The sequence below is a fragment of the Rhizophagus irregularis genome, chromosome 13 (assembly GCF_026210795.1).
Source record: "Rhizophagus irregularis chromosome 13, complete sequence".
In the NCBI taxonomy this organism is placed as follows: domain Eukaryota; kingdom Fungi; phylum Glomeromycota; class Glomeromycetes; order Glomerales; family Glomeraceae; genus Rhizophagus; species Rhizophagus irregularis.
Window position 1 is genome coordinate 2,358,343 of NC_089441.1, and position 27,668 is coordinate 2,386,010.

At 28.5% G+C, this 27,668-nt stretch overlaps 11 protein-coding genes across 11 annotated transcripts; 7 read left to right on the forward strand and 4 right to left on the reverse strand.

The window, feature by feature from the left end:
* Nucleotides 1-318: 318 nt before the first annotated feature.
* On the forward strand, nucleotides 319-1,762 carry OCT59_005084 (uncharacterized protein; the record flags this gene model as incomplete). Its single annotated transcript, XM_025311475.1, has 3 exons — nucleotides 319-1,033; nucleotides 1,098-1,345; nucleotides 1,430-1,762. The coding sequence occupies 3 exons, from the start codon at nucleotides 319-321 to the stop codon at nucleotides 1,760-1,762; spliced, it is 1,296 nt and encodes a 431-aa protein (XP_025171352.1).
* Nucleotides 1,573-2,499, reverse strand: OCT59_005085 (uncharacterized protein). Its single transcript, XM_025320455.2, has 3 exons — nucleotides 2,350-2,499; nucleotides 2,167-2,272; nucleotides 1,573-2,085 (listed from the first exon to the last, which is right to left on the reverse strand). Exons 1-3 carry the CDS (start codon nucleotides 2,461-2,463, stop codon nucleotides 2,000-2,002), a joined length of 306 nt encoding a protein of 101 aa, XP_025171351.1. The 5' UTR covers nucleotides 2,464-2,499; the 3' UTR covers nucleotides 1,573-1,999.
* A 403-nt stretch (nucleotides 2,500-2,902) lies between these two features.
* Nucleotides 2,903-7,249, reverse strand: OCT59_005086 (uncharacterized protein; the record flags this gene model as incomplete). The annotated part of the gene is made up of 2 exons (XM_025320454.2): nucleotides 2,903-6,171; nucleotides 6,253-7,249. 2 exons carry the CDS (start codon nucleotides 7,247-7,249, stop codon nucleotides 2,903-2,905), a joined length of 4,266 nt encoding a protein of 1,421 aa, XP_025171350.2.
* Nucleotides 7,250-8,640: 1,391 nt separating this feature from the next.
* On the forward strand, nucleotides 8,641-8,956 carry OCT59_005087 (uncharacterized protein; the record flags this gene model as incomplete). Its single annotated transcript, XM_066138159.1, has 2 exons — nucleotides 8,641-8,857; nucleotides 8,943-8,956. 2 exons carry the CDS (start codon nucleotides 8,641-8,643, stop codon nucleotides 8,954-8,956), a joined length of 231 nt encoding a protein of 76 aa, XP_065997335.1.
* Nucleotides 8,957-9,036: 80 nt separating this feature from the next.
* On the forward strand, nucleotides 9,037-9,984 carry OCT59_005088 (uncharacterized protein; the record flags this gene model as incomplete). The annotated part of the gene is made up of 4 exons (XM_066138160.1): nucleotides 9,037-9,073; nucleotides 9,148-9,255; nucleotides 9,342-9,857; nucleotides 9,944-9,984. The coding sequence occupies 4 exons, from the start codon at nucleotides 9,037-9,039 to the stop codon at nucleotides 9,982-9,984; spliced, it is 702 nt and encodes a 233-aa protein (XP_065997336.1).
* A 749-nt stretch (nucleotides 9,985-10,733) lies between these two features.
* Nucleotides 10,734-12,200, reverse strand: OCT59_005089 (uncharacterized protein). The gene is made up of 2 exons (XM_025320453.2): nucleotides 11,393-12,200; nucleotides 10,734-11,307 (listed from the first exon to the last, which is right to left on the reverse strand). Exons 1-2 carry the CDS (start codon nucleotides 11,630-11,632, stop codon nucleotides 10,969-10,971), a joined length of 579 nt encoding a protein of 192 aa, XP_025171349.2. The 5' UTR covers nucleotides 11,633-12,200; the 3' UTR covers nucleotides 10,734-10,968.
* A 320-nt stretch (nucleotides 12,201-12,520) lies between these two features.
* On the forward strand, nucleotides 12,521-15,432 carry OCT59_005090 (uncharacterized protein; the record flags this gene model as incomplete). Its single annotated transcript, XM_025320452.2, has 5 exons — nucleotides 12,521-12,582; nucleotides 12,760-13,897; nucleotides 13,995-14,330; nucleotides 14,418-15,137; nucleotides 15,229-15,432. The coding sequence occupies 5 exons, from the start codon at nucleotides 12,521-12,523 to the stop codon at nucleotides 15,430-15,432; spliced, it is 2,460 nt and encodes an 819-aa protein (XP_025171348.1).
* A 160-nt stretch (nucleotides 15,433-15,592) lies between these two features.
* Nucleotides 15,593-17,218, forward strand: OCT59_005091 (uncharacterized protein). Its single transcript, XM_025320451.2, has 5 exons — nucleotides 15,593-16,139; nucleotides 16,231-16,277; nucleotides 16,357-16,446; nucleotides 16,539-16,742; nucleotides 16,844-17,218. Exons 1-4 carry the CDS (start codon nucleotides 15,625-15,627, stop codon nucleotides 16,739-16,741), a joined length of 855 nt encoding a protein of 284 aa, XP_025171347.1. The 5' UTR covers nucleotides 15,593-15,624; the 3' UTR covers nucleotide 16,742; nucleotides 16,844-17,218.
* A 387-nt stretch (nucleotides 17,219-17,605) lies between these two features.
* On the forward strand, nucleotides 17,606-20,007 carry OCT59_005092 (uncharacterized protein). Its single transcript, XM_066138161.1, has 4 exons — nucleotides 17,606-17,640; nucleotides 17,828-18,221; nucleotides 18,529-18,960; nucleotides 19,037-20,007. The coding sequence occupies exons 2-4, from the start codon at nucleotides 17,898-17,900 to the stop codon at nucleotides 19,133-19,135; spliced, it is 855 nt and encodes a 284-aa protein (XP_065997337.1). The 5' UTR covers nucleotides 17,606-17,640; nucleotides 17,828-17,897; the 3' UTR covers nucleotides 19,136-20,007.
* Nucleotides 20,008-20,117: 110 nt separating this feature from the next.
* OCT59_005093 (uncharacterized protein) lies at nucleotides 20,118-22,701 on the reverse strand (the record flags this gene model as incomplete). Its single annotated transcript, XM_066138163.1, has 7 exons — nucleotides 20,118-20,617; nucleotides 20,697-20,826; nucleotides 20,904-21,384; nucleotides 21,467-21,531; nucleotides 21,623-22,491; nucleotides 22,556-22,599; nucleotides 22,680-22,701. 7 exons carry the CDS (start codon nucleotides 22,699-22,701, stop codon nucleotides 20,471-20,473), a joined length of 1,758 nt encoding a protein of 585 aa, XP_065997338.1. The 3' UTR covers nucleotides 20,118-20,470.
* A 239-nt stretch (nucleotides 22,702-22,940) lies between these two features.
* OCT59_005094 (uncharacterized protein) lies at nucleotides 22,941-26,421 on the forward strand (the record flags this gene model as incomplete). The annotated part of the gene is made up of 7 exons (XM_025320448.2): nucleotides 22,941-23,524; nucleotides 23,618-24,057; nucleotides 24,157-24,229; nucleotides 24,302-25,310; nucleotides 25,394-25,618; nucleotides 25,700-25,946; nucleotides 26,039-26,421. The coding sequence occupies 7 exons, from the start codon at nucleotides 22,941-22,943 to the stop codon at nucleotides 26,419-26,421; spliced, it is 2,961 nt and encodes a 986-aa protein (XP_025171344.1).
* Nucleotides 26,422-27,668: the final 1,247 nt, after the last annotated feature.

A 27,668-nucleotide genomic window follows, 5' to 3' on the forward strand; every position in this document is an offset into this window, starting at 1 on the left:
GTTTTACTTCATGATAAAATTATGTTCTGGAGAAAAAATATTCATATAGTTTTATTTTTTTCGCGTATTCGTTTGTTTTTAATATTAGTTATTTTATTCAAATCCAAGACTTACTTTTTTGAGTTAAGCAAGCTTGGCCATAAATCATACGAGTAAACTCTAAATCACGTGTAATTGCTCAAATTGCTTTAAAGATGGACCGAAGTCGGGAATAGCCGGTATATTAACCGTTGTTGTCTAATATTTGTACGACTGTATCATGTATATAAATAGCTTAACATCATGTTTTTTTCCACACGGTTTTTTTTTAAAAAAAAAATGACAAACGTTAGTTCCGATTACGAATTTATATTTACAGCAGCGGATGCTCGAAGACAACAAAGAAGTTATTCAGTATTATCATGGTCACAAATATTTAATCCTTCATCCTATTACAGTAGGAATAATATAAATAGAGAAAATACTATAAATTTATCAAATACGAATAGTATTAGACAACAAAGTAATAATAATAGTCAACCTCCAAGTTATGAAGAAGCTATTCAACAATCTTTAAATCCTTCTACTGTAAATATAGCACCTTTAGCTCGACCTACTGTAATTCATCATCCATTAGACCAAGTTATAATTCCTGATGAATCCCAACCTTTACTTTCTGATCCTGAAATACTCGAAGATTCTAATTATTTAGAAAGAAGTAATAACAACATCACTACTACTGATAATAATAATAATGATATAATTAAAAATAGATTTGATGACTCAAATCCAGATGATGAAATTCAAGAGTTAGGAGGTCCATCTTCTTCAGGTTCTAATTTACCTATTTCAAATGAAAGATCAATTCCTGGAGTTCATTATGGAAATGATGGGATTCCTCCTCCACCTGAATATTCTTTGTCTGACGCTATTTATGAAAGAGATATTAATGGTGTTACAAGCCATGATCCTAAATTAAATAGTGAGCCTGAATCTCTATTAAGGTTTTTTATGGAACATAATGATAAACCTGAAATGGCAATTAAAGTCCATGGTAATTATGAACAATATTTTATTATTATTATTATTTATACTAATTTCATTTAATTATTCTTTAGGTTATCATACTGAAGTTGTTGATGAAAGTTACACGAGTACAGATTCTGATGGCAATAGAACGGTTCATTATCAATCAAGAACTGTTGAAATAACAGATTTTAATTTCACTCTCGATTTAACTGAACATATTTCAACTAATGGTATAATTCGTACTATATCAAAAAATAATAAACAAAAAGATATTTTGGAATTATTAAATGAGTATGTTAAAAATGAAAATACGTTAAAAAATATTGAAATGAAAAAGGTATGTAAAACTTAAAATCTTTTTTAAAAAATCCTTTCTTTTTTTAACTAAAATATATTACGTGAAAATATACATTTTTTGTAGGTTGTAATCTGGGATTATGAATCTTTAACAAAAGCAATATCAACAGTGATAAGACAACAAGGATATCGTAGTGATTTACGTATAACATTTCCACTACGTAATCATTTCGTACGCGTAGAATCTGATCACAAATTCGCTAAATTTGCTAGAAATATTTGGACAAAAATTTTGTGCTTTATAACTTGTCTTTGGATAATTTTTTTCCCTATACTTTGGTTATATAGAAATAGTTTTAAAAATCAAATTAGAAGTGATTTTGTAATGAATATTAGTGAAAAGGATTGGTTTGATAGAAACGTTAATTCTATTGTTACTAATGTTAGATGGTTATAATATAGAAAGAAAATTAGCTATAATAGATTTTAACTAAGATCGTTTGTTCGAAATTATCGTTGTTGATGGCGATAAAAAAATATTTCCGGATTTAAACAAATAACTTGTCCCCTTCCCTAATAATATCCCTCACGACACCCAAAATCCCACATGAATGACTAATAAAATGAATTATTCATTATGTTATTTTGTTTCATTAAATATTCTATATAAATATTAAATAATAAAACAAATTCTTCAAAGATCAAATTTATCAAATTTCTTATCTTTTTTCAATTCTTCCTCTTTTTTAATCTCTTCCAAAATTTGTCTAGGATCATACACTAATTTTTTTTATAATACAAAAATCCGTATTAATAGTTATGATTTTTTTAAAAAATAATAAAATTTGGTAAATAATTAACCTGGTTTATCGGATTGGGCAGTTCTTTTTAATACTTCCATTATTAATTCATTCTTTTTACGAGTTTCGGGAGAATTAATTTGTTCTTTAATATCAGGAGGTAATTTCTTTTAATAATAGATAAAAAACTTTGTTTAATTTAAAAAATTACAAAAAAAAAAATTTAATGAATTTAAAATCTTACCGCATACCATTCTTCTGTATTTGGCGTTGTAATTTTCATTAATCCATATCCTAATCCAATAATAAATCCTCCAACCAATAAACTTTTTGTATATACAACTAATGACGACGACATTTATTTAATTAAAATGGTGTAAAAAAGCAGTAGCGCGTGAATTTTAAGAATTTATGCGAAGTATTTATAATTAGTACAATTTTGTAAGCACGTCATTTGATTGGACGAAAAAGTGCACATGGAATTAATCAGTCATTTGATTTTGATTGGTTGACATCTTATCACAAAATTTTAAGAGCATTTGGCATTATGTAGTATGTACTGACATATCATATATATGTAAAACGTAATATTTAACGTCTATTATTTTATTGATAAAAATTTACAAAATGTTAAAATTCTATAACTATATACAAAAGAACTTATTTATATATTAAAAATGTGACATTGGTTAAAAAATCGTTTTGGAATTGTTTGTTGGAAATAATTGTATAGAAGAAAGAGAAGGGGGGAGGGGATCATAAATTTTTCCTTTACACGTATAACTTTTTTATATTTGTCATAATTCTTGTTGATTTTGTGATGATTCTAGAGATTCCATATTAGTATCATTCGTATCTTCATTTTCTTTCGTTTGATCAATATTATTTGATTCATTATTGTTATTAATACCAAAATCAAAATCATTCATATCATCATCATCAACACTTTCAATAATTTCAACATCAATATCTTTCAAATCTTCCATTTTATCATCATCACCAATTCCATTATTAAATACTTTTTTACTTCCTATTAACCTTCTTTCATTTTCATTTCTTTCTTCAATAATTCGATTCAATAATTTATCATCTTTTTCAATTTGTTGATAAATATCCACATCATTAGGTAACACTATACTCTTTACTATTTTTACTAAATAATTAGGTATCAAAGCTAAACTAACAGTTATTATAATGGTAAACCAATATTCATATTTAACTCCAACATTTGAAAATACACCTCTAACTTCATTATTATTACGAGGATATAAATAATTATATAGAGTTTGAAATAAGAACCATCCAAATAATGTTAAAAATGATGTAAAATGTGTAATAAAAGTCCAATTATGACATTCTAAATATGCTATTTTAATTGTTACAACAAATACAACGCAAGTATATACTGTCACTCCTAATTCATAAAGAGGAGGTGATCCAATTGCTCTTAATTCGAATTCAGTTATAACTTCATGTAAACAAAATGGTATTAAAACTATCATGACTGCGTGATATATTCCTGCACATACCCATGAGAAAAAGATTCTTAAATTAAATGCTGAATTTAATTGTCCCATTGTATGATATAATTCTGGAACTCCCATCAACGTTTTTTTGTTCAAATCTTTTTCAAACATACCAATAACTAATACTGGTAATGATGAAAATAATGTATTATAAGCGGAAAGTGTCCAATGTTCATATAAACTCGTTTCAGAAAATCCAGTGAAAAATTGGTATATACCCTGTGTAATATAAAAACACATACACTTGTAAAAAGTTCCAAGAACAAATTTTGAAACTCGAATATAAGACCATCGTCCATGAACAAATAATAATGACATTAAATAACGAAATTGTGCTATTGAATAATCACTTGTTCTAGCAGCTTGTAAACCTTCTCGACCCATTATACCAATTCCAACATGTGCCTCTTGAATCATTGCAATATCATTAGCTCCATCTCCTATCGCTAATGTAACAGCATTGGTTAATTTTTCTCTTATTTTACGAACTACAAGAGCTTTTTGACATGGACTTACACGACAGCAAATAACTGCTTCACATAAAATACCTAAATTAATAAATAAATCCATGATTTCCGGATTTTGTTCAATAATCATTAAAGTAGCTCCATCTATAATTGCTACCGCATGATTTGCTTTGCCTTTATGAATATTCTTTAAAGAACTTTGTAATTTCTTTTTTAAATCAACGTTCGAATCCACGATTATTATGGTTGAATATTCTTTTATCAAAGAACATGAATGTCCTATATTAATCGCAGTCTCACGTTTGTCACCTGTCAACATCCAAATTTTAATTCCTGCTCTACGTAATTTATCAATCGTTTCAGGTACACCATTTTGTAATTTATCTTCGATCGCTGTTGCCCCTGTAATTTCTAAATCACGTTCAATCAATTCAGCGACATCTTCAAGTTTTTTTTGTCTATCAACCAATGAAGTGGATGCTGATTGATATAATTTATTCCATGTGGTATATTCATCTTCATCAATAAATTTATGTCCATAAAGTAAAGTTCTAAGACCTTCTGTTGAAAATTCTTGAATATGTTGAATGGTTCTACTATAAAGCCACTTATCATCATGAATTGAAAACAAATCTTTCACAGGATTTTGATTCGTATTTTCAATGAAAAGTTTTTTATCTGTCATTGTTTTGGTTTGAGGATGTCTCAACCTATCAAGTATAACAGTATCAGCTCCTTTACTTAACAAACATATCCTTCCATCAGGTAATCGATAAATAATAGACATTCTCTTTCTTTTACTTGAAAATTCGATAACATTCAAAATCTTATAATCTTCATAAGACACATTATCTTCATTAGGAACTTTTAAACCATCAGGTCCATCATTAAAAACTTGAAGAGATACAACACCCATAGAACGATTTGAAACTATATAACCTAATTCTTTTGCTGTAGTAACTATAGCAAATTCATCTGGAGAAGCAGATTGATAAAAAATTTCTTGAGAATTTAAATCTACTTCAGGAACGCACGTGTGACATAAAGCCATGGCAAGTAAAAAAAATCTTGCCCTTTCTCCAAAAGGAGTATTATATTGATATTTAATTATGGTCAATAAATCAAGCGTAGATAGTATCTTTTGATTTGAAATAACTTTTTGAGAATTCATGGATGCAAATGAATTACATCTACTATTCGCTGATGAACGAGGAGCAATCATTGAAAAAGTACTAGCAGCAGAATTTTTTCTACATAATGGATCAATTTGAATACTTTGTTCTTCAATAATCTCATTCGAAACACGACCTGTTTGATTATTATGATTATTAGAAGAAAGTGAATATCTATTTCCTGATGAAGTTACACGATTTCGATGTTTTTGAAGTTTTAATAATAATTCATCATCCTGAAATTTACGAACACTTAAATCATGTAAAAATGATCTACCACCAACGCTTAACTTCCTAAATAACATAATATTATCCGTTAAAGTACCAGTCTTATCGGAAAATAAGTAATTAACTTGACCTAATTCCTCATTAATTGTAGAAGTGCGAGCCTCAGCAGGTGTATCGGTTTCTTCATGATACATATCCAAATCGTGATTAATGAAATAAACTTGAGCTAATTTAATAATTTCCAAGGTAACATATAAAGATATTGGGATCATGGTATTATAAAGAATGATATAAGCGAAAAATGTGGAAACAACGTTATGTTTTAGGTGATGTCCCAAATACCAAAAATCTCCTGCATTTACAGCCCAGTAATAAGCTAAAATTGTGTAAATCGTAGCCAAAATTATTACAAAGCAAAATATTATCATAACAACACGATTCATATATTTTTGTATACTAGGAGCTTTAGTACGAATATTTTTTGTCGCATTCATTCGTAATTTTGTTTCCCTCCCTGTAAAGATAACCAACCCATAAATCTCGGAAGTATTACGTAATATTGTTCCTCTCAATAAGATTTGATCATTAGTTAATGGATAAGTTGTTCCATCAAATTCAATTGATCCATCAAAATTATATAAATCCTGATTCGGATTTTCGGTTTTGACATTTCCTGATTGATAATCAAAAAAAAAAAATTAATATTTAAATTTACGTAAGGATAAATATATATATAATATATAAAAATATATACCGGAAAAATTAGCAAGAGCCTCGGGTGAAGTTAAAGAATTTGTTTCTTTCAGTGCTTGTCGTTGTTTTAGGTTAGTTTCACCATCTAATGCAGCAGTTTCAACATAACATATTCCTTCCTCTCCTTTTGAATGTAACAATAATAAATCAGCAGGAATCCATTCTTGAGCTTTTATTGAAACAATATCGCCAACTTGTAAATTTTTCCATTTTGTTTTTGTCCATAAACCAATTCGTTGAGATGAAACATCATTTGAATGATATACATGTAACGATAAACATTCATTGTTATTCTCAACTTTATCTTGTTTATGTCTTCGAATATCATCAAAACCTTCATGAGCTATAGATAAAGACATAAAACTTAATAATGGGATTAAAGTCGTAAATTGACCAGTAGGGGACCAACCAGGAATTGTTTGTATAACAGCGACGAATAAGAAATAAAGATTAGCAATTTTCGAGAATTGAGCGTAAAGTTGTTTTGGAAGGAAATTATAAAATGTATAACGGGAAGTTGTAATCGAATTATTAATAAAAGGTTTATTCGTTCTTGAATCTAAAAGAGGTTCCTTACGTTCAGGTAATATAAGAATTTCTCGATAAGAAATTTCAGAACATTGACCATATATTAATGTCCTAAATCTTTTTATCACGTGACATAAAGCCATTTTCATAGTATTTGGTATTATACAATTATTTATGGGAGATTCTTTTGATTCTTTTTCATTATTTTTCATATTAATAAAATTTCGAACATCCACCAAATCTAAAGAATCTATGCTAATCTTTGAAAAACAAGGATCATTTTTTGAATTTTTATACATTTCCTCCATAACACCCATAGTTAAACCATTATTGTCTAATGTGCCAAGATATTTTGTAATCGGGACTTCTTGGGAACTTGTAAGTTCTTGGCGTAATGATTGACTATGTGAATTTGACAATGAATGATCACGTTCTTTCAATGAATTATATAAATTAGTAATATAATCCATGTCTATCAAAAATTATTTTATATATTATTATAAATTTATTATTATCTTTTTTATTACATTTTCACGAGGAAAAAAATAAAAAAAAAATAATGAATTAAAATTTCATTTAGGAAGGAGGAACAGGGGTTTTATTATAAAAGTTGAAGGTCAACCTTAATTAGAAAAATTAAAAATAGAAATTTCTTAGCTTATCTTTAAAAAAAATTTCGGTATAACATTAAATCATTTTATTTACCTTTTTTTAAAATAATTCCGATGAAATCGGAATTTTCTATTTTAAAAAATTTATAATTGTTTTTGAACCCGCCGTATTTAAAAAAAAAAATTAAAAATACAAAAATGTACAAGGCGTGTAACGTATGGAATGAATGGAATGATCAATTGGACCTACCGAGGTATCACCAAATCATTGTGACAATGAATAAAAAAATGTCGAGAGATAAATAAAAAATATAGCGAATAAATAATTCGCCCAAATTTCGCGTTATTAATTTAAAATATGTTCTAACAAGAAAAAGGCTTGGAGGCTTAGAAGGGAGAAAGCCGAGAAATGGATTTAAACTTTAAAGAGCCAAGGATTATTATAATTATGTGAACTCACGATATTTATACGGATGAGGTGATAATTTTATTTATATAATATATAAAAATATAGTATAATGTGTTTAAAACCATACATGGGTTGAAAAACTGTATTTTTTTTGTCGATAAAAAAAAAACTTTTTTGTAGTATTTAAATAAAATTAACCTTGTTTCAAGGTTTGTTTGGAAGTCGGAGTTATAAAAGCATTGTTTATATTGAAAATCTTAATCAAATGTAGTTTATAGTTTATACAATAAAAAGTCCATAGAAATTTTAGACTTTCGGATAAGTAAAATTTAAGAACGGATGTTACAATTGCTACATGATACAGTTGATACACTATGGTAAACGTTTGTGAATAATCCTGCAGGTGGCAAAACCTGCAACCAATTAGAAAATCTTATTGGATTCACGCGATATACCGAAGTTACATTTCTATTAAAAAAGTATATCTTGGAATATAAAGCATAAAAAGCCTATCAGATCAAAGATGTTAGATTTTAGATATTTTAGATCATCGGATCGTCTTTATTCTTTATCAGAAAATGAGATAAAAAAATGAGATAATAAAAGGCAGATAAACAATATCTGAATGATCTGGATGTCAAATATGTCAAAAAGTTCTTAATTGTTAAAAGGATTCTAATTTTATATTTTACTTATTTGGATGGTTTCTAATTTTGTATTCACAACACAATCAACATGATTCAGTCCATTGGCTCCTTTTTGGCTGATCCCATCATGGCAACACTGATTTTTGTATTTAGATGCCATGTGACAAAGATTGATGGAAAAATTTTAAATCATAATGTCTTCTCTTACAAAATATGTACGGAAAGGGGATTTATCCTCACTTCGTAATTATTTAACCACTATTCCTATCGAAGAAGCACGCAAAATAATAAATACTCCAGATATACATGGAGATACACTTATACATTTTGCTGCTCGTTCTCACAAGAAAAATATTTTATCGTTTTTAATTGAAGATATGGGTGGTAATGCCATGGCGGTTAATATTCACGGTAACTTCACTCTTTAATCTTGTAATTTCATTGCTTTTTTCGTCATGAAAAATTTTTAATTTCTTTCATAAATTAATAAAATAAGGTATGCTAAAATAGGTCGTCAACCACTTCACGAAGCAATTGATGATTATGAATGTGTAAAATATTTATGTGATCAAAATATTGATGTTAATTGTATGAAACGTGGCGATTGGACTTCATTAATGATCTCTTGTAAGATATATTTTTTTTTTTTAGAATAAAAAATAAATCAGATAACGTAATTATTTATTTTATTTTTCTTCTAGCAATGAAAGGTGATCTTAATATAGTAAAAGAGTTAATTAATCATGGAGCTAATGTAAATTTCTTAAATAAAGATGGTTGGAGTAGTCTCCATCTTGCTGCAAAAGAAGGTTAAGAAATTAAAATAAAGTTAAAACTTCAACCTAATGCTAAGAAGTTTTCAATTATCTAAGATGAAAATATCATTCTTCTTCAGGTCATTTTGATGTTGTGATTTATTTATATAATATATCACCTACTTTATCATTAACACCAAGTAAATCGGGAAGGCTACCTATTCATACAGCTGCATTATGTGATCATCATGAAATAGTTTTTCAATTACTTTCATTAGCATCTAACGAAGAAACCAAACAATATTTATTAAATTCAAGTGATAATGGAGGAACAAATTTATTACAAAATTTTGTAATTTGTGGAAACGTTCAAATTGTAAAAAAATTAATTGATGAATATGATGTTAAAATTGATTATAAAGATAAACTTGGTAGAGAAGCAATTCATCATGCAGCTATCATAGGGAATAAAGAAATGATAGAATTATTATTTGAAAAAGGTGCTAATATTAACGTACAAGATAATTGGGACAAATTTACTTCATTGCATCATGCTGCTAAGGAAGGACATGTTAATGTCGTTAAATATTTGATTAATGTGTGTCGTGCTAATGTAGATATTAAGGATAATCATGGGAAAACAGCAAAAGATATTGGTACGTTATCATTATTTCTTTAAAAAATGTGTGTGTATATATAATGCATCAATTTTAATTAATTTAATATAATTTTTGTAAATTAGCTATTTTATGGGATAGAAAAGAAATAATAGAAATATTATAGTTTATTTCTGACGGTATTATCTCTATTAATCAATTAAGACTGAAAAAGAAATTGTTTACATTGTTGATGCTCATTCTTTTGAATTTCATATTTTGTTTTTTTATATTAGGATAACAATGTGTAAAATATTAAAAAGAAATTTCTTTGTTGAATAATAATATAATTGAAAATCAGAGGTTGATTCAGTGGGACTGATAACTGATTCAATCTCAAAAAAATTTTTATTGTATATTATATTTGATAATCAGAGGCTGATTCAGTGGGACTTGATAACTGATTCAACGACGTATTTAAACAGATCATCTAATCTAATACTTTATCATTAAATATTCTTTTTAGTTTTTCTTATGTACTTTAAATTAAGTGATTAATCAAATACCACATGATTCTAATAAATCCAAGTACCGTTAGCTTGCAAGACAAGTTCGTTGGCTATTTTACTCATGGGAGGCATAGTAATAGTTCTGCAATTTACGTAAGTCAAAGTTTCTTTAACATCCCAAAGACATCTGTAGGCATGAAGGTCGCTCCTTTTTACTGAATATTCTCGTATCTTGGATAATTCACAGAAGACAGATTACATAGAACTATGGTGGGAGAATACTGCGAGCATAATATCGGATCTCTTGCTCTTCATTCAACATTGAAACTTAGATTTTATCTACATTATTCCGTTATAATTGATTTATCATCTTTACATGATTGATAACAAGCTAAAACTATACAGTAACAGTAGAACAATAAAAAAATTGTTTTTTTCAAGTCATAAATTTATTTATGAGGCTTCAATAATGTAATGATAATGTATGTATATAATAAAGTATGAAAATACAAAAATATTTAAGAAGGTTATTGAATAAATTTTTTAATAGAAAAGTTTATTATTAAAAATGTGTAATTTCTCGCCCACAAAAAAAATTAAATATTATCCCAATATTACTATGTTTTTGGCCACTAAAATATAATTGAAAAGAATATAATGAATTATTCCTCCACTAAAACGTTGTCAATCTTATAAATGATTCCATTTGCTGCTATTAAATTTGAAATAGTATTTACTTTTCCATTTAATTTAAAAGTGCCATCCCTATTCTTCTCAACTTTAATTTTCGTTTTGCTGTTTAAAGTATCTATTTCTTCACCATCTGGGAGTGTTGAATAAGCTTTAGGTACAATATGTGCCAAAGCAAATTGATGTAATTTTTCTGTTGGATCTTCTGATTTATCTTTAACTTGACCTGGTTTACGAGTTAATTTACGAAAAGCAGAATTTGTAGGTGCAAATATAGTGAGCGACACAGTCAGATTTGCAATCAAATCAGACTTTTTTTTTTAAAAAAAGAATTAAAAATTAGTTTTTATTTCAAAGTTTCGTTAAAAAGAAATATTTGTGAATTATGTTACTTACAGTATCTGCAAACTTTCTCAATACGTCTACAAAAATTGTTAGATCCCTTTCTTGGGGTATTAAATCATCTATAGTAGAAGGTCCTGTAGAAATTGTTACTTCGTCATTATCTTGCATATTAAATTTGTTTCTTTCGTCATTATTCATATTTCTGTAAGAAAATTCTGGTACTAATTGACCAATTGTACATAAAATCAATAATGAAACTATAAATGTAAAAGCGATTCTTTTTTGTCCCATTTTACGTTTTTGATTTAACCGTTAAAAAAGTGTCAAAAAGAAAAGAACACAACTATTAGTTTATATTTTTAGCCAACACGGCCAGTCGGCCACGCCCAATCGTCATATGGTTTTTCATTGATGTAACACCGATCACTTGATTTTTAGCATATTCATTCTTTTAATTAAGGACAAACAGAACAGAAACAGAACGGGATTTTTTTAAGGAGTATTTCAAATATTTTAAAATACTTAAAAATCTCATTTTTTTTTCCGAATTATTAATTTTCCTTTACCTTTTTAAAAAATTATAATGTAACAATTGAGCATGTGATGTTAAATAGCATATGATAACAGGATTTTCTTTTGAAATTCAAATGAAAATTTCATAAAACAACACGAATTGGGAAAAAGAAGCGTAATTGGATGAAAGAATATTTTTTCTTTTGGATATATTAGAAAGCAAAAAAAAAAGATTTTTTTTTATGATTATGCTTTCGAATAATTGTGTTGTTTGTTACACACAGCTGCGGACATTATTTATTATTTTGAAACGTGAAATTTCGATTGGTTTTTCTCACGTCAAATTTACTTTTTGTACCGTTCGCCATATAACCATAAGGGTATTACATTCTCACATTCTCTGTTTTGATCCGATCAGCAATCAAATTTCAGCCAATAGTTAATTACTTTTTAGGTGTTTCTTTTAATATGCTTATCTGAAGATATTTGCCCTTTCAAAATCAAATCGGAGCAAAAAAAAAATTTTTTCCACTTACCACAAGTAGATAGATGTGTAAATTAACGCCTCCCCTATATAATTTTCTTATATAAACCAATCGAGTTACCATAAAAAATTGAAAAGCATTTATTTCAAATTATTTGCTTTAAAGGGGTTAACTCATAGTCATGAAATTTTCGCACTCAATTCAATTTAATTCAGTCCCTGACTGGGCTGACCATTACATTGCGTATCCTTTTGTTTTTTTTTTTGTTGTTTTTGTTATCTTTTGCTGTTGTTAGTCTTTGAATTTCGAAATGAATTTTTAATTTTTTTTATATTTAGTTTCGATTAACTGATTTTTTCGATTGTCACATTATTACACAAAATGTTGATCCTTAATCTTCATAACTTGTGATCTAAATAGATATTCAAATCTCAAAAAACTTATCTATCAAATCGAAAGAGATATTTTTTCTCCAAATGCTGTTCGAAATGATACTGAGGCAGCAAATTTGGAGTCCGAAGAGTCTCCATTGTTGAATAATAAGACTCGTGCAAATGCAATATTTATGCCTGCACTTGATAAAGAACTCGCAAAAATTAATGCTTTTTATTTAAATAAAGAAAAAGAATTAATTGAAGAAGTTAGTAGATTAATTTCAGACATCGCTGTATTTGAAAATCTTGAAGATAATGTAAGTATTCGCAGTAATTCTATAGCTTTGAGCAGATCTTTTCAGTCTGGAGAAGGATCACATCCACGTAGAAGACGTTCTAATTCTCAACTTAGAAGAAATAGATCTACCTCTGATGCTGCTGTATCATTCGTGAGCAGTGATGATGACGATGAAGAATTTAATTATTCACATCAAACAGATGGTGCAAGAAATTCAACTGATACTGACGTGATGGATAATCGACTTTCTTATTTATGGGCTCCATCGTCACTTGAGGAACAGAGAATACGATTAAAGAAACGCACAATTGAACTTTTCGTTTGGTTGTCAGAACTTAAATCATTTGTTTCTCTTAATTATACGGGTTTTTCAAAAATTTTGAAAAAATATGATAAAATAACTAATAGTAATATTAAACTTAAATCAACTTATCTTAATAATGTTGTTAGTGAATCTTATCCATTTAGACAGTCTAATCGTCAAAAGGTTGAGGAAAAAATTTCTAAAGTTCAAGAAATTTATGCAAACTTATGTACTAATGCTAATATGGACATTGCTATTAGTGAGCTCAAAGCTCATTTGAGAGAGTTCATAGTTTGGGAAAGGAATACAATTTGGAGGGATATTATTGGTTTAGAAAGAAAATCTCATGCTGTTGGAATAAAAGAACCAGTTACTATAGATCATTCTGTAGGTAAAGGGTCTAATATTACAACACCTTTTGGTGAGGTTAATGTATCAAACACCTTCTGGAAGAACATCTCTCTTATGTTAATATTTATTGGTGTGTTCATCTTCCTACTAAATATACGTTTGTTCGAAGGAGTAGAAGAAAATAATTGTTTTGCATTATTGGCATTTGCAAGTTTATTATGGGCAACTGAGGTAAAAATTTTACAACTTTTATTTGCAAAATTTTGAAATTATTTTTATGAATTGTTATTATCTATTATTTGCTTACTATTTATGCGAATTATCCCAGGTTATACCACTTTTCGTTACTTCACTTTTAGTTCCTTTGTTGGTTGTTTGTTTACGAGTTTTACGTGATGGTGATGAACGTCTTTCAGCACATGATGCAACAAAAAGCATATTTCAAGCCATGTTTTCACCGGTTATTATGTTACTTTTGGGAGGTTTTGCTATCGCGGGCGCATTAAGCAAATATCATATTGCTAAAATGTTGGCAACTTACGTATTGTCTAAAGCTGGAACAAAACCTAGTTTTGTACTTTTAGCAAATATGTTTGTCGCAACTTTTGCAAGTATGTGGATAAGTAATGTTGCTGCACCAGTATTGTGTCTTTCAATTATTCAAGTAAGTTATTATGAAAGTAAACCTATTTCTTTATTTAGTAGTTATAAATTTTTATAAAATTAATTAATTACGAATAATTCCAAATAGCCAATCCTTAGAAATTTACCACCTAATAATTCTTTTGGACGTTGTCTAATTCTTGGAATTGCATTAGCTTCAAACGTTGGAGGAATGGCGTCTCCGATATCATCACCTCAAAACATTATCGCAATTGAAAATATGAACCCATATCCTACATGGGGTCAATGGTTTTTCATAGCAATTCCTTTGTGTATCATTATTGATATTTTGTTATGGATCTTACTTCTTTGGAATTATGAACAAAGGAAAAGTTCTTTAATGATCCATCCGATCAGATCTTCTAAAGATCCTTGGACTGGAACACAAATATTTGTAATCATAGTAACAGTGGCCACTATTTTACTTTGGTGTGTAGAAAAAAGTATGGAAGATTTTATCGGTGATATGGGAGTCATCGCTATTGTGCCATTGGTTTTATTCTTTGGTACAGGCATTCTCACCAAAGAAGATTTCAACAATTTCTTATGGACCGTAATCATACTTGCTATGGGTGGTATAGCTCTTGGTAGGGCTGTACATAGTTCAGGGTTATTACACACTATTGCCAAGAGTATACAAAACGAAATTGGTGATCTACATCCATGGCACGTTTTGGTTATATTCTCCGTACTTGTGCTTGTAGTAGCAACGTTTATTAGCCACACTGTTGGTGCTTTAATTATTCTACCTATTGTTGCTAAAGTCGGTGAACGATTAAGCGATTCACATCCAAACCTACTTGTTATGGTTAGTATCATTCAGTGATTTCTAAAAAAAAAGAAAAAAAAAAGAAATAAATAAAAATGTATTAATAATAATTATTAATCATATCTTATAGGGATCAGCATTCATGTGTTCAGCAGCCATGGGCTTACCAGTCTCAGGATTCCCAAATATGAATGCAATTATGATGGAAGACGAAATGGGAGTAAGATATTTATCAGCAATTGATTTTATAAAATCGGGTATCCCGGGATCAGTTCTTGCAATGCTTTGTGTTGTCACGATCGGTTATGTATTAATGTCGATTGTAGGATATTAACAAATTATAATATTATTTAATATATAATAATAATTATAGTGTAACGGAAAGCTATATATAGATTGATCTACAAATTATAATTTTAATATTACTTTAAAGGTAGATTTAAAGTTCAGTTTCTTTGTATATATAAATGAGATACTTTTTTTTTTTCCTTTTAAAAAAAAATTTTTTTTAAAAAAATAAAGAAAAATGTCTTTTTACAAAATTTCAAGAACTTTGTTATCCAATTCCCGAATTATTTCATTTTCAAAGACTGCTCATTTTAAGTTCTTACAACAACAACACGCATCTTTTCATAACACTCCACAACGTTATTCACATGATCCATTCCTATTTCGATATTCAGGCCCTTATTGCGAAGCACATTCAACTTCACAACCTGCTCACATACAAAAAGCTCATGATAGAACTGTTAAAGAACTTAAAGGTGAAACAGAAACGTTAGAAATGTTAGCAACACCAATACAAGGATCTTTATTGACCTTTTTAAGTAAAGCAATGAACGCGAAAAAAATACTAGAGATAGGTTGTTTTACAGGTTATTCAGCAATCTGTTTTGCCGAAGGTATTAAAGAAAATGGACCAGATGCTAAAATTATAACTTGTGAGAATGATCATAAGTATGCAAATATTGCTTTGCAGAATGTGAAAGAAGCCGGTATGGATAATTTAATCGAGATTAAGGTTGGCGATGGTCTGGAAATGTTAGTAATGAAAATTTATTTAACTTTTTTAGTTCATGCAATCCTAGCATATTTTTTTGATTCGTTAATTTCACGTGATTTTTTTTTTCAGATTACGAAATTTTGATAAGTCTACTGTTTTTGACCTAATCTATCTTGGTAAATAAACCAATTAAAATTGCAAGATTTTCATTTCTTTGTTAAAAATCATTAAATCGAATATATTTATAATTATTAGATGCGGATAAAGCAGGATACCTAAATTATTATGAAACAATTCTCGAACGTAATCTTCTTGCTAAAAATGGATTGATTTTAGCTGATAATGGTATTGTTAATCGACTTTCCTTTTCTTTTTCCTTCTTATTTGAGACAAATAAAAAAAAAGGAACAATAATTAGAATTTAAAAATTATTATAGTTCTTTTTCGTGGATTTGTGCAAAGAATACCTAATTATGACCCAAACGCACCAGAAACAAGTGAAAATTATATACCAAAAAATTTTTACAAGCGTATTGTTAAGCCGTTGTATCAATTTAATGAACACGTTAATAAAGATCCAAGAACTACGCAAGTAGTATTGCCTGCATTTGATGGATTAACGCTAATTCGCAAGAATTAAGGTATTTTTTTTTTTTATTATTTGTTCTTTCTGCTCTTACATAAAATAGATAGATCTTACTTTAAAATCAATTTTGAAACATAATGAATATTATTTTTTTAGGATGATTTTCTTGAGGGGAATAATCATTATTAATTATACATAAAATTCGAAATTATAACAACTAAATTGGATTAGATTTTCATGATCAATTGTAAATCATTTCCTATTATTCCTCTGTTATTTGTCGTACTATTCGTTATAAAAGTTAATTCGCAATTTATTTTTCTAAATTTATTTTTAAGTAACATTTATTTATATTATTTTTAAAATTGTATTACAAATGTGACAAGATTTTTTCTTTATGGAAATTTTTCAAAAAAAAAAGGATTTATTTTACTTTATTTTTCTATAGGAAAAAAGTTTCTGATTTATTTGATTTATTAAATAAAAGATTATCATTTTAGTGCTTTATCGGAAAGGCTGATTATTCCGACAATTAAATAAAGCATTTATGTTTTTTTTTCAATTTGTTTTGTTTATCAATCGTTTCGAACTTTGTGTAATATCTCTCAAAAGAAGAAATTTTATTATCTGGACTTGCTATCCGGAAGGCGCTAATTTATTAATTGGTTGGTTTATATATTAAGAAAACAAAATATATTCCTAAACCTTTTTGCGATAAACCATATACTCATGTTACAATTGTTGCATCGTACAACCTTAATTTATTTTATCTTATCCCTTGCCTCAAAAATTTGGCTAAAAACTAAAATTAAAACAAACTTACCAGAATTTTATCATTTAAAAAGCTTTTTACGTCATTCTTTCTTACTTTTTTTGATGTACATAATTGCATGTTTGCATTATACAAATGGAAAAAAAGATCTATAAAAATAATATATAACAATTTATTAAAGGTGCGACAAAATAATATTTCATTGCATAGTGTGCAACCATATTTGTCTATAGCTTTTTTTTTCTATTGACTGTACAAACGGACGACTTAACTAAAATTTTTTTTTATTTTTTTCTTATATACGGCAATACTCTTTTTTCCCCTTTATTATCATTATTATTATCAAAAAAACAAAAAAAAAATTTCAGTTTATACCTTAAATATAATAAATAATATCTTCCTTCCTTACTTCCCCTTTATATAGTACATACAATAATAATGGCGTCAACACGACGCATCTATCTTTTACTTGTGCTCATTTGTCTGTCGCTTGTAATTATTTCTCACATTCCAAGTGTAAATTCACAAGCACCAGGAGCACCAGCAGCACCAGCACCAGGAGGCGATGCACCAAAGGATGGGGGAAAAGCTGCAGACCCTCCAAAAGATGCACCAGCAGGTGGGGGCGACAATCAAAAGACTCCAGCAGGTGGTGACAATACAAAGAACCCACCAGCTGACGATAACAAGAATCCTCCAGCTGATAATGGTGATAACGGCAAGGGCGGTGATAACGGCAAAGCTCCAGATAATGGTGGTGGTGTAAGTCGGATTTTTATTTTACTTTATTTATTTTTTTTTTATTTTTATCTTTTTTTAAAAGGAACGTCTTGTGAAAAATTATTTGTTTTAGAATAATACTTAATATTTATATAGTAAACTATGTTTAAAACAAAATTAGATAATTGTTAGGTTCTAATTCGGGCTTTTATTGCTTTTATTATAACATTTATCAAATTATTGGAGGGAAAATTTTTCTAGATATAGTTTTTGGCGACAAATGCCACGCATTTAGTTATTTGAATTATTGATCAATTAATTAATCAATTAATTTATAATTTATTTTTAGAAAAATCCTCAACCTCAACCTCAACCTCAACCCGAACCTGACCCACCAAAAAATAATCCCCAACCTCAACCCGCTCCGCAACCACCAAAAGATAACCCTCAACCACCAAAAGATAATCCTCAACCACCAAAAGATAATCCCCAACCACCAAAAAATAATGACCAACCCAAGAATCCAGCTAATCCACAACCCAAAGGTGGTGGTACCATTACAATTACATCAAGCGACCCTGGTAATGTTGTAACAATTACATCAACGTCAACTTCCCTTGGTCCTATTACACAAGCACCCGCAAAAAAACCAAATCAAAATGTTGCTCCAGCGGATGATTCTAGTGGAGGAGGAAGTGTTGTTACTGCAGCCATTGTTGTGGGTACAGTTGTTGTTGCCGCTGCTATCGGAATTTGGATATTTAGAAAATGGAAACTTTCGGTATAGAAATATATTTTTTTTGTTAGTTGTGTTGATTTAAAAAAAAATTTTATTAACTTATCTCTAATTAAATTAGCCCTCGAGGAATTTCAAGGAGAAAATACAACCGGTTAACTTTACTCCACGAACACATGAATCGGACACAATGTTTTTGCGTGAGTTAAATGAACCATGAGGACGGAAGATGATTTTGGTAATTTAGTTTATATAAAAAAAATTATAATTATATTTATTTGATATCTTTTTTTTAATTATTTGGAAATAATTATATATTTCACCAATATATACACCCCTAATTATTTTGTTTGATCTTTTTTAAAATAATACATAAACATGTAGGATAACTTATATGGTCAAAGATTTTTTCTTTTTCTTTTTCTTCAGAAAAAAAAAGAATAAGATATTGTATTTTTGGTTTTTTTTTATTTTGTTCCTTTGTACTTTAATTTTTTTTTTTTTGTAATCTTTAAAACCCTTATATATACCGGCACAAGATTTTTTTTTAATAACACTATGTAGTTTATTTAATCACATAAACAAACATTAAATATGGGTGGTTTTTTAATACAAAATAAGAATGTCAATAATTTTGGCTTTTTTTTAAAAAGAAAAAAGCATATATAATTTTTTGAAAAAATGTAAATGCTTTTTTTTCAAATTATGTGGAATTATGGGGTTTAGATAAGATTGTCGGTATAAATAGGCAATAATAATAATACAGAGGAATCATAAATAAAAAAAACTAATGAAGAAAAAAAAAAAGATTCAAATATTTATTATTATACAATATTACATATATAGTATATATATTCTTATAGATTCTAGGGTTGAGGTTAAAGATTACTTGGATAGTAGTCACTAAAAAAAAAAAGTAGTATTTTTTTTTTCATTTCATTATCCTTTTTTTATTATTATTATTTTATTTTTTTTTAATTTATATATTTTTTTTTTATATATATAAAAAAAAAATTTGCTTCATTATATATATATTTACACACAATTTACTTTACTTTTTACTTATATAAAAATAATATTTTGCCATCATTCATTCATATGTTAATTATTATTATTATTTTTTTTTGTTTTTGTTTTTAATGTTCAGTTATGATTAACAAAAATCTATGGAATTTTCTTTTTTTCTAGGTTGATTGGTTTGATTAGTATTTTAAAAGTAAAGTATATTATTAATTCTTTTTTAGGTATAATTATGTAATAATACAATGTACAACTTTAACAATTGAAAAGCTAATCCAAATTAATTATTAAAATTAAAATAATAAACAAAAAGAAAAAAAAAAAGAAATTATAAATTAGTTGATAATCCGATGACGGACATTAGACTAAATCCGGATGATTTCTATTCCCACCACTCCTCCCTTTGAAACATTTTAAAATTTTAAATGTTATTTTAAAAATCTATCAAAATAGTAAATTATATTACAGAATGGGTTAACACATTTAATCTATAAGATAACTAATAAATAAAAATAAAAATACTTTTTTTTTTTGTTTATTGACGATTCCACCCTTGTCCTCTAACTTTTCGTGTTGGCATAAATATAGGTAGTGGATGTGCTTCAGTATTAAACACATATTTATCAAGCGGAATTTGATCATTTGGGCCAAATAATAAATAAAAATATTTTAGAGTCTCAGCCTAAAAATTCAATTAATTCATTAACAATGTGTAAACTCAAACAGAAAAAAGTATGGAAAGAGATTATAAAAATACTAACCAGCCAAAATGTTTCCATCTTGTCTTTTCTACCAGGTGGAATAGAAGTAACATCTTCGAGTGAAGTGTATCCCCCACCTTCGTATTTGGTATGATTCTCAAAAGCTTCAAATATTTTCCAGCCCCATTCACTATAATAGTAATAATCAATTAAATAATGACTTTTTATTTTTTTTATTTTTAATTCACAAGACAAGTATACACCTACCGATATTGAACATCTCCGGTTAATCTCCACATTATAAACAAACTTTCCACAGTTTCTGGTCTAAGTAAATTATGACTATCAAACTTCTTTATAGATATATCTTTTTCAGGACCCGATAAACTAGTGAAATATGCAATTTCTGGTGCTAATCCTGTTGCTGTACGGAAATACATTTCCGTACACGTTTTTGTCAATTCTTTTCCTATCCTTAAATCTTCTAATTGTTTAAAGTTCAAATGTTTAACTTCTCGCACAGTTTTTCCAAGTGTAACTCCTAACGCAAAGTTACCACCCATAAAACATACTAAATGATCCATTTTTGGACTAAACTCATCATTTAGAAGTTCTCCAATATATAAAAGTTTAGATGGTGATGAATAATTAACAAGTCGTGATTTTACACCATCCATTGATTGGTCGTACATTCTTAGATAAATATTTTCAGTACGAGATGTTTGAAGATACTGTTTAAGAAGATATTCTTTATAATTAAGATAAAAATTAATATAATATATATTCAATTAATGTTTCTAGTGTAGTAATGGATAATAAATATTAAGTACCATAATAACTATCACCGCGTGCTCCCAATGTAATAGTTTTCCCAACGAAATTGCCAGTATGTGGACTATTATATTTGTACAATTTAAATGTTAGAAAAAAAGACAATTTAATTATTTAATATAATTATTATTGAAAATCAAAATAATTTTACATACTCCAAATATATTGGAACTAATCCATCCAACTTTTCAAGAGAATCAATCTTAAACATAACTTCTTCGGCTTTTTTCCAATATTCTTCATTGCTAGTAAGATGGCTTAAATATTTAAATTCCAATTGCAATGTTGTAGCTTCTGATGTTGAACTAGCACCTCCAACGAAGTGAGCTGGAATACCTTGCTTTAAAGCCAAATTAACCGAAGCATATGGAATTCCTGATGATGAAGAAAAGGCACCAAGAAGACGATCACCCAAATCAATAGCTTTGGATAAAAATAATGTGTCATTACCAGCTAAATGGTATGCACTTAATAATCCTCCAAGAACACGAATTGTTGTTTCAAAAACATTTACGTTGCCATTTTGTTCAAAATCTAAACTCCTTGCAACCCAATCACGGGCATGTTGAAATTCTTCTTTCAAATCCATTATTAAAAGTGTGTCTAAAGAATCAACAATAGTAAAACCTATTCCAATTCCAGTGAGATTTGATCCTCTATGAGAAATTGGATGGTACTCATCACAACCCCACGCATCACGAACATAACCTCCCCAAGCATGTTTGAATGCTTCTCGTACAGCATTCTGACGTTCTTTCCATTTGATCGTGTCATAAACTACGGGAATTTGAGTTGGAGTATGTGTTGGAGTATGTGTTGGAGTATGTATTGGAGGATGAAATTGTGTCTGAACAAGTGTTTCTACAGGTCGCTCAAAAGCATCATCATCAAAGACTTGCCCTTCATCTAATAATGTTTCTGGAGTCGAATTAATACTCCATCGAATATAAATCATAAATAATAATAGACATGATAAGGCTAAAAATAATAATCCTCGAAACCACGTAACTCGCAAATATCTTCTCTAAACATGAAAAAAGAAATTGTTATTACTTTAAGTGAAATATAATAAAAAAAATCGTATTTACCGTGAAAGCCATTCGTGTTTTCGAGGTTTTAGCATTGTCATAATCTATAAATAACAATTGACCAATTAATACAAATATACTTAATATACTTTGCCTATAAAAGAAATTTAACGGTCAAATTTACCATCCCGTGTTCTAGGTAACATTTTCTTTAAGATAAAGTTGATATTTTGTTAAAAAAAAAAGGTAATATTACTGATCCGACATATTCAAAATCTCAGGGGGCCAAAATTGTTAAATTTGCTACAGGGATGACGTAATCAAAATAATGCGCAATTACATATTATTGCATAAGTCGGAAAATTCATATAAATAGTACCGATTTTAAAGTTAGTTTAGATCATTGACAAACTTTAAATATTTAAATTATTTAATTATTCACAATATGTCAAGACGTTCCACTAATAGAAAAGCTTCAATACAGCTTGATAACGATGAGTTTGACGAGTACAAGCGCAATGTTGGTCCTTTTTCAAGTGACCGTCGCTTGTACAGTCCGCATAAAGATCCGATTGCTTACATTTCAAAATCAACCGCCGAAATGCAGACAAAGAAAAGCTTAACTGAAACCGATTTCGTTCCTCGCGCAAGTGGAAAACTATATGATCCTTATAGTGATCAAATGATTAACAGCTGGCCAGAAACTAGTTATGGACAAATGCAGCGAGCTATAGAAAATTCTGAAGTGAAATCTCGTGATTCCAAACATTTACGTACAAAAAGTGCCAATGGGTTACTTATGACCATTGGAACTGCGAAAGATAAAGAAATAGCAAGTAAAGAAACTACTCGTCAAGATTCTAATATGAGAGCTTTAAAGTCACTTACAAAAGAATTGGTTCAATTGGAAAAAACTGTTTCTGATGCTTCAAGCCGATTTACCAAATACATTAACGATGACAACAGCGATTCCGTCATCAATATTCATGATGAAAGCTTTTGGCAGAAAAAAATTACATTGCACTTATCGTAAGTTTTTTTTTTAACTTAAATTTAAATATTTAACATAATTATTTCATTTTACTTAATTATGTTATTTTTATTTTCATTTTTATTTTTTAGATTGGTTAATAAATATTTTAAATATATTCATCTTAACTGCTCGTCATCTGTCAAAAATGACATTGAGTCGAAATGTTGGAAACTTGGATTTTATTCTTTGATTGAGCAATTCCGCAGTGCGGTTAATCTTGATCGACGTCGATCTAAAAATAGAATATCTTCATCATTTGTTATTTCGAATCAATTTAGTATATTTCTGGATGAAGCAGAGATCTTTTACAAACGGTTGTTAAAACAGGTTGCTGATGGTACAAAATCGATCGATAAATCGATCGAGAAAAACAAACCTCCGAAGTGGATTCGTTGTGTTTGCTGTTTGGGAGATGTTACTCGGTATCGTTGGACATATGGTCTAGAAGATAAAGAAAGAACCAAAGAATACTGGGCTGAGAATGCTTCACGATGGTATCGTTTGGGAATTCATCTCAATTCGAATAATGGTAGAGAAAAAATTATTTAACATATAATTTCTTATTTATTTTAATCAACTAATATGAATATATATACATATATATATATATATTTTTAATCTAAATTAGGAAAATTCTACCATCATTTGGCCATCCTGGCAAGTCAAGACGAACTTAAAGCACTTTATTATTATTGTAGAAGGTATATAAAAGTGTTGTATTTCCTTTTTTGTATATAAAAAAGAAATAAAATACTAAAAGATTCTATTCAAAGTCTCATGGTCAATACTCCTTTCATGAACACTCGCGAATCTCTCGTTGCGTTGTTTGGACTGGACAACATGAGACAAAAACCAAAAGGAAACCGTGGTTATTTGCAGAGAGACAACTCAAAGCTCAAGAATTATTTGGATAACCAACCTGTTGAAAACTTATTTGTTCGACTTCATGGAATGCTTTTCACAAAAATTGGTCTTGAGCACTTTGATGAAACTTTTCAAAGTTTTTTGGACAAACTATTAAAAACGAATACTTTCCAACGCACAAGTAATTCCAATCGTCACTGGATGGAATTTTATTTATTCCTAGCAGTTATTAATTTATCAGGTTTATATAATTACGGTAATGAAAACTTTATTATCGGCAAAGCACAAGCATCAAAAAACAAGGATGATATACAGTCTTTAGATGCTGATCCGATTTTCGCTCAAGAATCTAGACTCACTTTTATCATTATGAATCATTTCATGTTGAAATATCTCGAGTCCGAAGCATATCAACCTAGACATGAAGTTTCCGAAGGATGGCTTTTATATTGTGAAATTATAATGCTTTGGATGGTAGCAAGCGGTATATTTGATGGTTTTGCTAATGGCAGCAATAATAGTACTTGGGAAAAAATAATGAGAAAGTCAGACTTTCCAGGATCTTGGGAAGTTTTTGCACGTTTCTTGACAAATATTACACATCAAATACCTTCTACGACGAAGGAGAAAATATTGGATTCCGTAAATAATGACATTGAACAAGAGTCGATTGTCCAAATTCAACCTCCAGCATTAGCCGAAGATTGGGAATTACGCGGAATTTCATTATTGCAGTCAATATATGAACAACATAATTTATTTGAACGTGCAAATAAACCTAATATTAATTTTGCTGATTCCGAAGTGGAGGACATCATAAATGTCTTTTATAATGATGAACATAATTTTATTTTGGATCAGGATGAAAAGACTCGTAGAAGAGTTAGAATAATGGAATTGGGATACATATTAACTAAGGTATTTCTACAAATAATATATATATATATATATATATATATTGTTATTAGATTTGATTAATAATTGACATATATTTATTTTAGAAAATTACCGGATTGGATTTTGATGTTAAGAGAGATTCATTCACTGTATCTTCCGATTTAAATGCAAATGCGGAATCTGATGAAATTAAGGAAATAGAACAGCAGACTGCTGAACTGTCTATTGAAGAAGATGATGATGATGCAATTTTATCCACAGAACCTTCTTTCGGAGAAGTCGATGGAGAATATAGTGAAGATAACAATGAAGGCATTATGGAATTGAAAGTATGTTCAATTTATATATGTTATATAAAATAAATAAATATATTATATGTATATATAACTCAATTAAAATTTCCATGTTAGTCTCGTCGCCAAGAATTAGAAGCTCTTTTAGCCGCAAGTCGAAATAATATGCACAGTTCTAAATCAAAATCTTCAGCAAAAAAACTCAAAAAGGTTAAACGAACAGCCTCAGGGAAAAATTTCCTCAATAGAATTGTTCCTGGATATACTTCAATTATCGTTGATACTAATTGCCTTATCGGAGACCTTGAAATAGTAAAAAAAGTCATTCAAAGTGAAAAATGGGTTGTTATTGTGCCTTCGATTGGTATCTACATTTGTTTAGTTACTCTTTTAAATTTTTTTAAACAAACAACTTACTTAAGTTGATTAACAATTTTTAACATTTCATTTCATTAGTCGTTACTGAATTAGACGGATTGAAATATAACCCTCCACCTCTTGGGCATGCTGCACATGAGGCACTTGAATATCTCAATGAAACATTGTCGACTAAAAAAATTAGAATACAAACGAGCAAGGGCAACTACTTAACTGATATTAGTTTTAGCGAAGAATTTGACTTTGGTAATGGGGAAGACAAGAAGAAAAATTTGGACGATCTTATTTTGGGCATTTGTTTATGGCACTCGAAACATAATGAAAAAAATGGTCTTCGTGACAAATCTAACGAGAATAATGAAGTAACTGTGTTGCTTACAAATGATCGAAATCTAAGGGTAAAAGCTCGTGCCAGAGGAGTCAATGTAGTAGGCGTGAAAGATTTAACTGGAATCGTTTGATAAGAAGGGTTACATATTTCATCATTTTTATTGTTATTTAATGTGGATTAGGGAATATAGCACGAAATTTTTTAAGTTCGGTAAGTTGTTTATATCATTTAAAGTATTTTTCTTCATTCGATTAAATTCAGTGTTTTGATTTTTTGATTTTAATTTAGTTATTCCACAAGGGAAATCTTTGATTATAAGATTGGGTTCAGCGTCAAAGAGTTGATGGCATTAATATTTGTGTATTTGCTTCAACTTAACCCATCTAGTTCAAAGGCTTCGAATTATCCACATAAAAAAAATAATATTACCAAATTTTTTGAAATTTTGGTGCCAGTATTTCAAATATGATAATGAAACCGCCAATATAACCTGTAGTTTATGCAGTTTATGCGAATGCATAATATTTTTTGATTATAATATTTATTATAGAACTGAAACTGTATAAGAAATTTTTTTTATCTTGATCATAATAAACAAAATAGTCTATTTATTTTATTTATTTCTTTTTTTTTCAATCTTAATCTTAATGATTAATCAATTGATATTTTTCATAATGATTACATTGTTGAAATGAGTTTATTTCTTGTTAAAGGATAGAACTCGATAATATTAAAGGAGTTCATTCGTTCACCCCGCTCAAGCTAACATATGTATTAAGAATTCTCTAAACAGAAATTTTGCAGTATAGTCTTCCAAGGTTTTACAATATCAAAAGAAGTTGATTAATTTACAAAATGAAAATATCAATTAAGTTCTACTTCATATCAATTTAAAATATTGGATTCTAATATTACTGATTTTTTACTATTTAGATCCACTTGATTATAAACACTAACATCCAAGGACTAAAGTAAAATCAATTTGATTGAAGTATCTCTGAATTATGCACGTATGAAAGTCAATCAATCCAAAATTAGTTATTTTGCACTTTTTGTATGTTTTCCTATCTAATGATTTTACAGAAATCAAAATATCAAACTATTCACGTCACTAATATCAAGTAAAAAAATAATCTTTATTTACCTTTATCTCAATTATTAGTTTAAAGTCATCATCATCCATAACTTATAGGAAATGTGGATCTCTCAATATTCTATATAACTTGGGCTTGAATATGTTGACATTTCGAACATTATGTGAATTATCATCTCTAACTTCTTAAATAGCTATAAAAACAAAAAAATCGGCCAACTTAATTTTGGCGGTTCCTTCATATTCTCTATAAATGCCAACAATCAACTTTTAATATCTTTTTT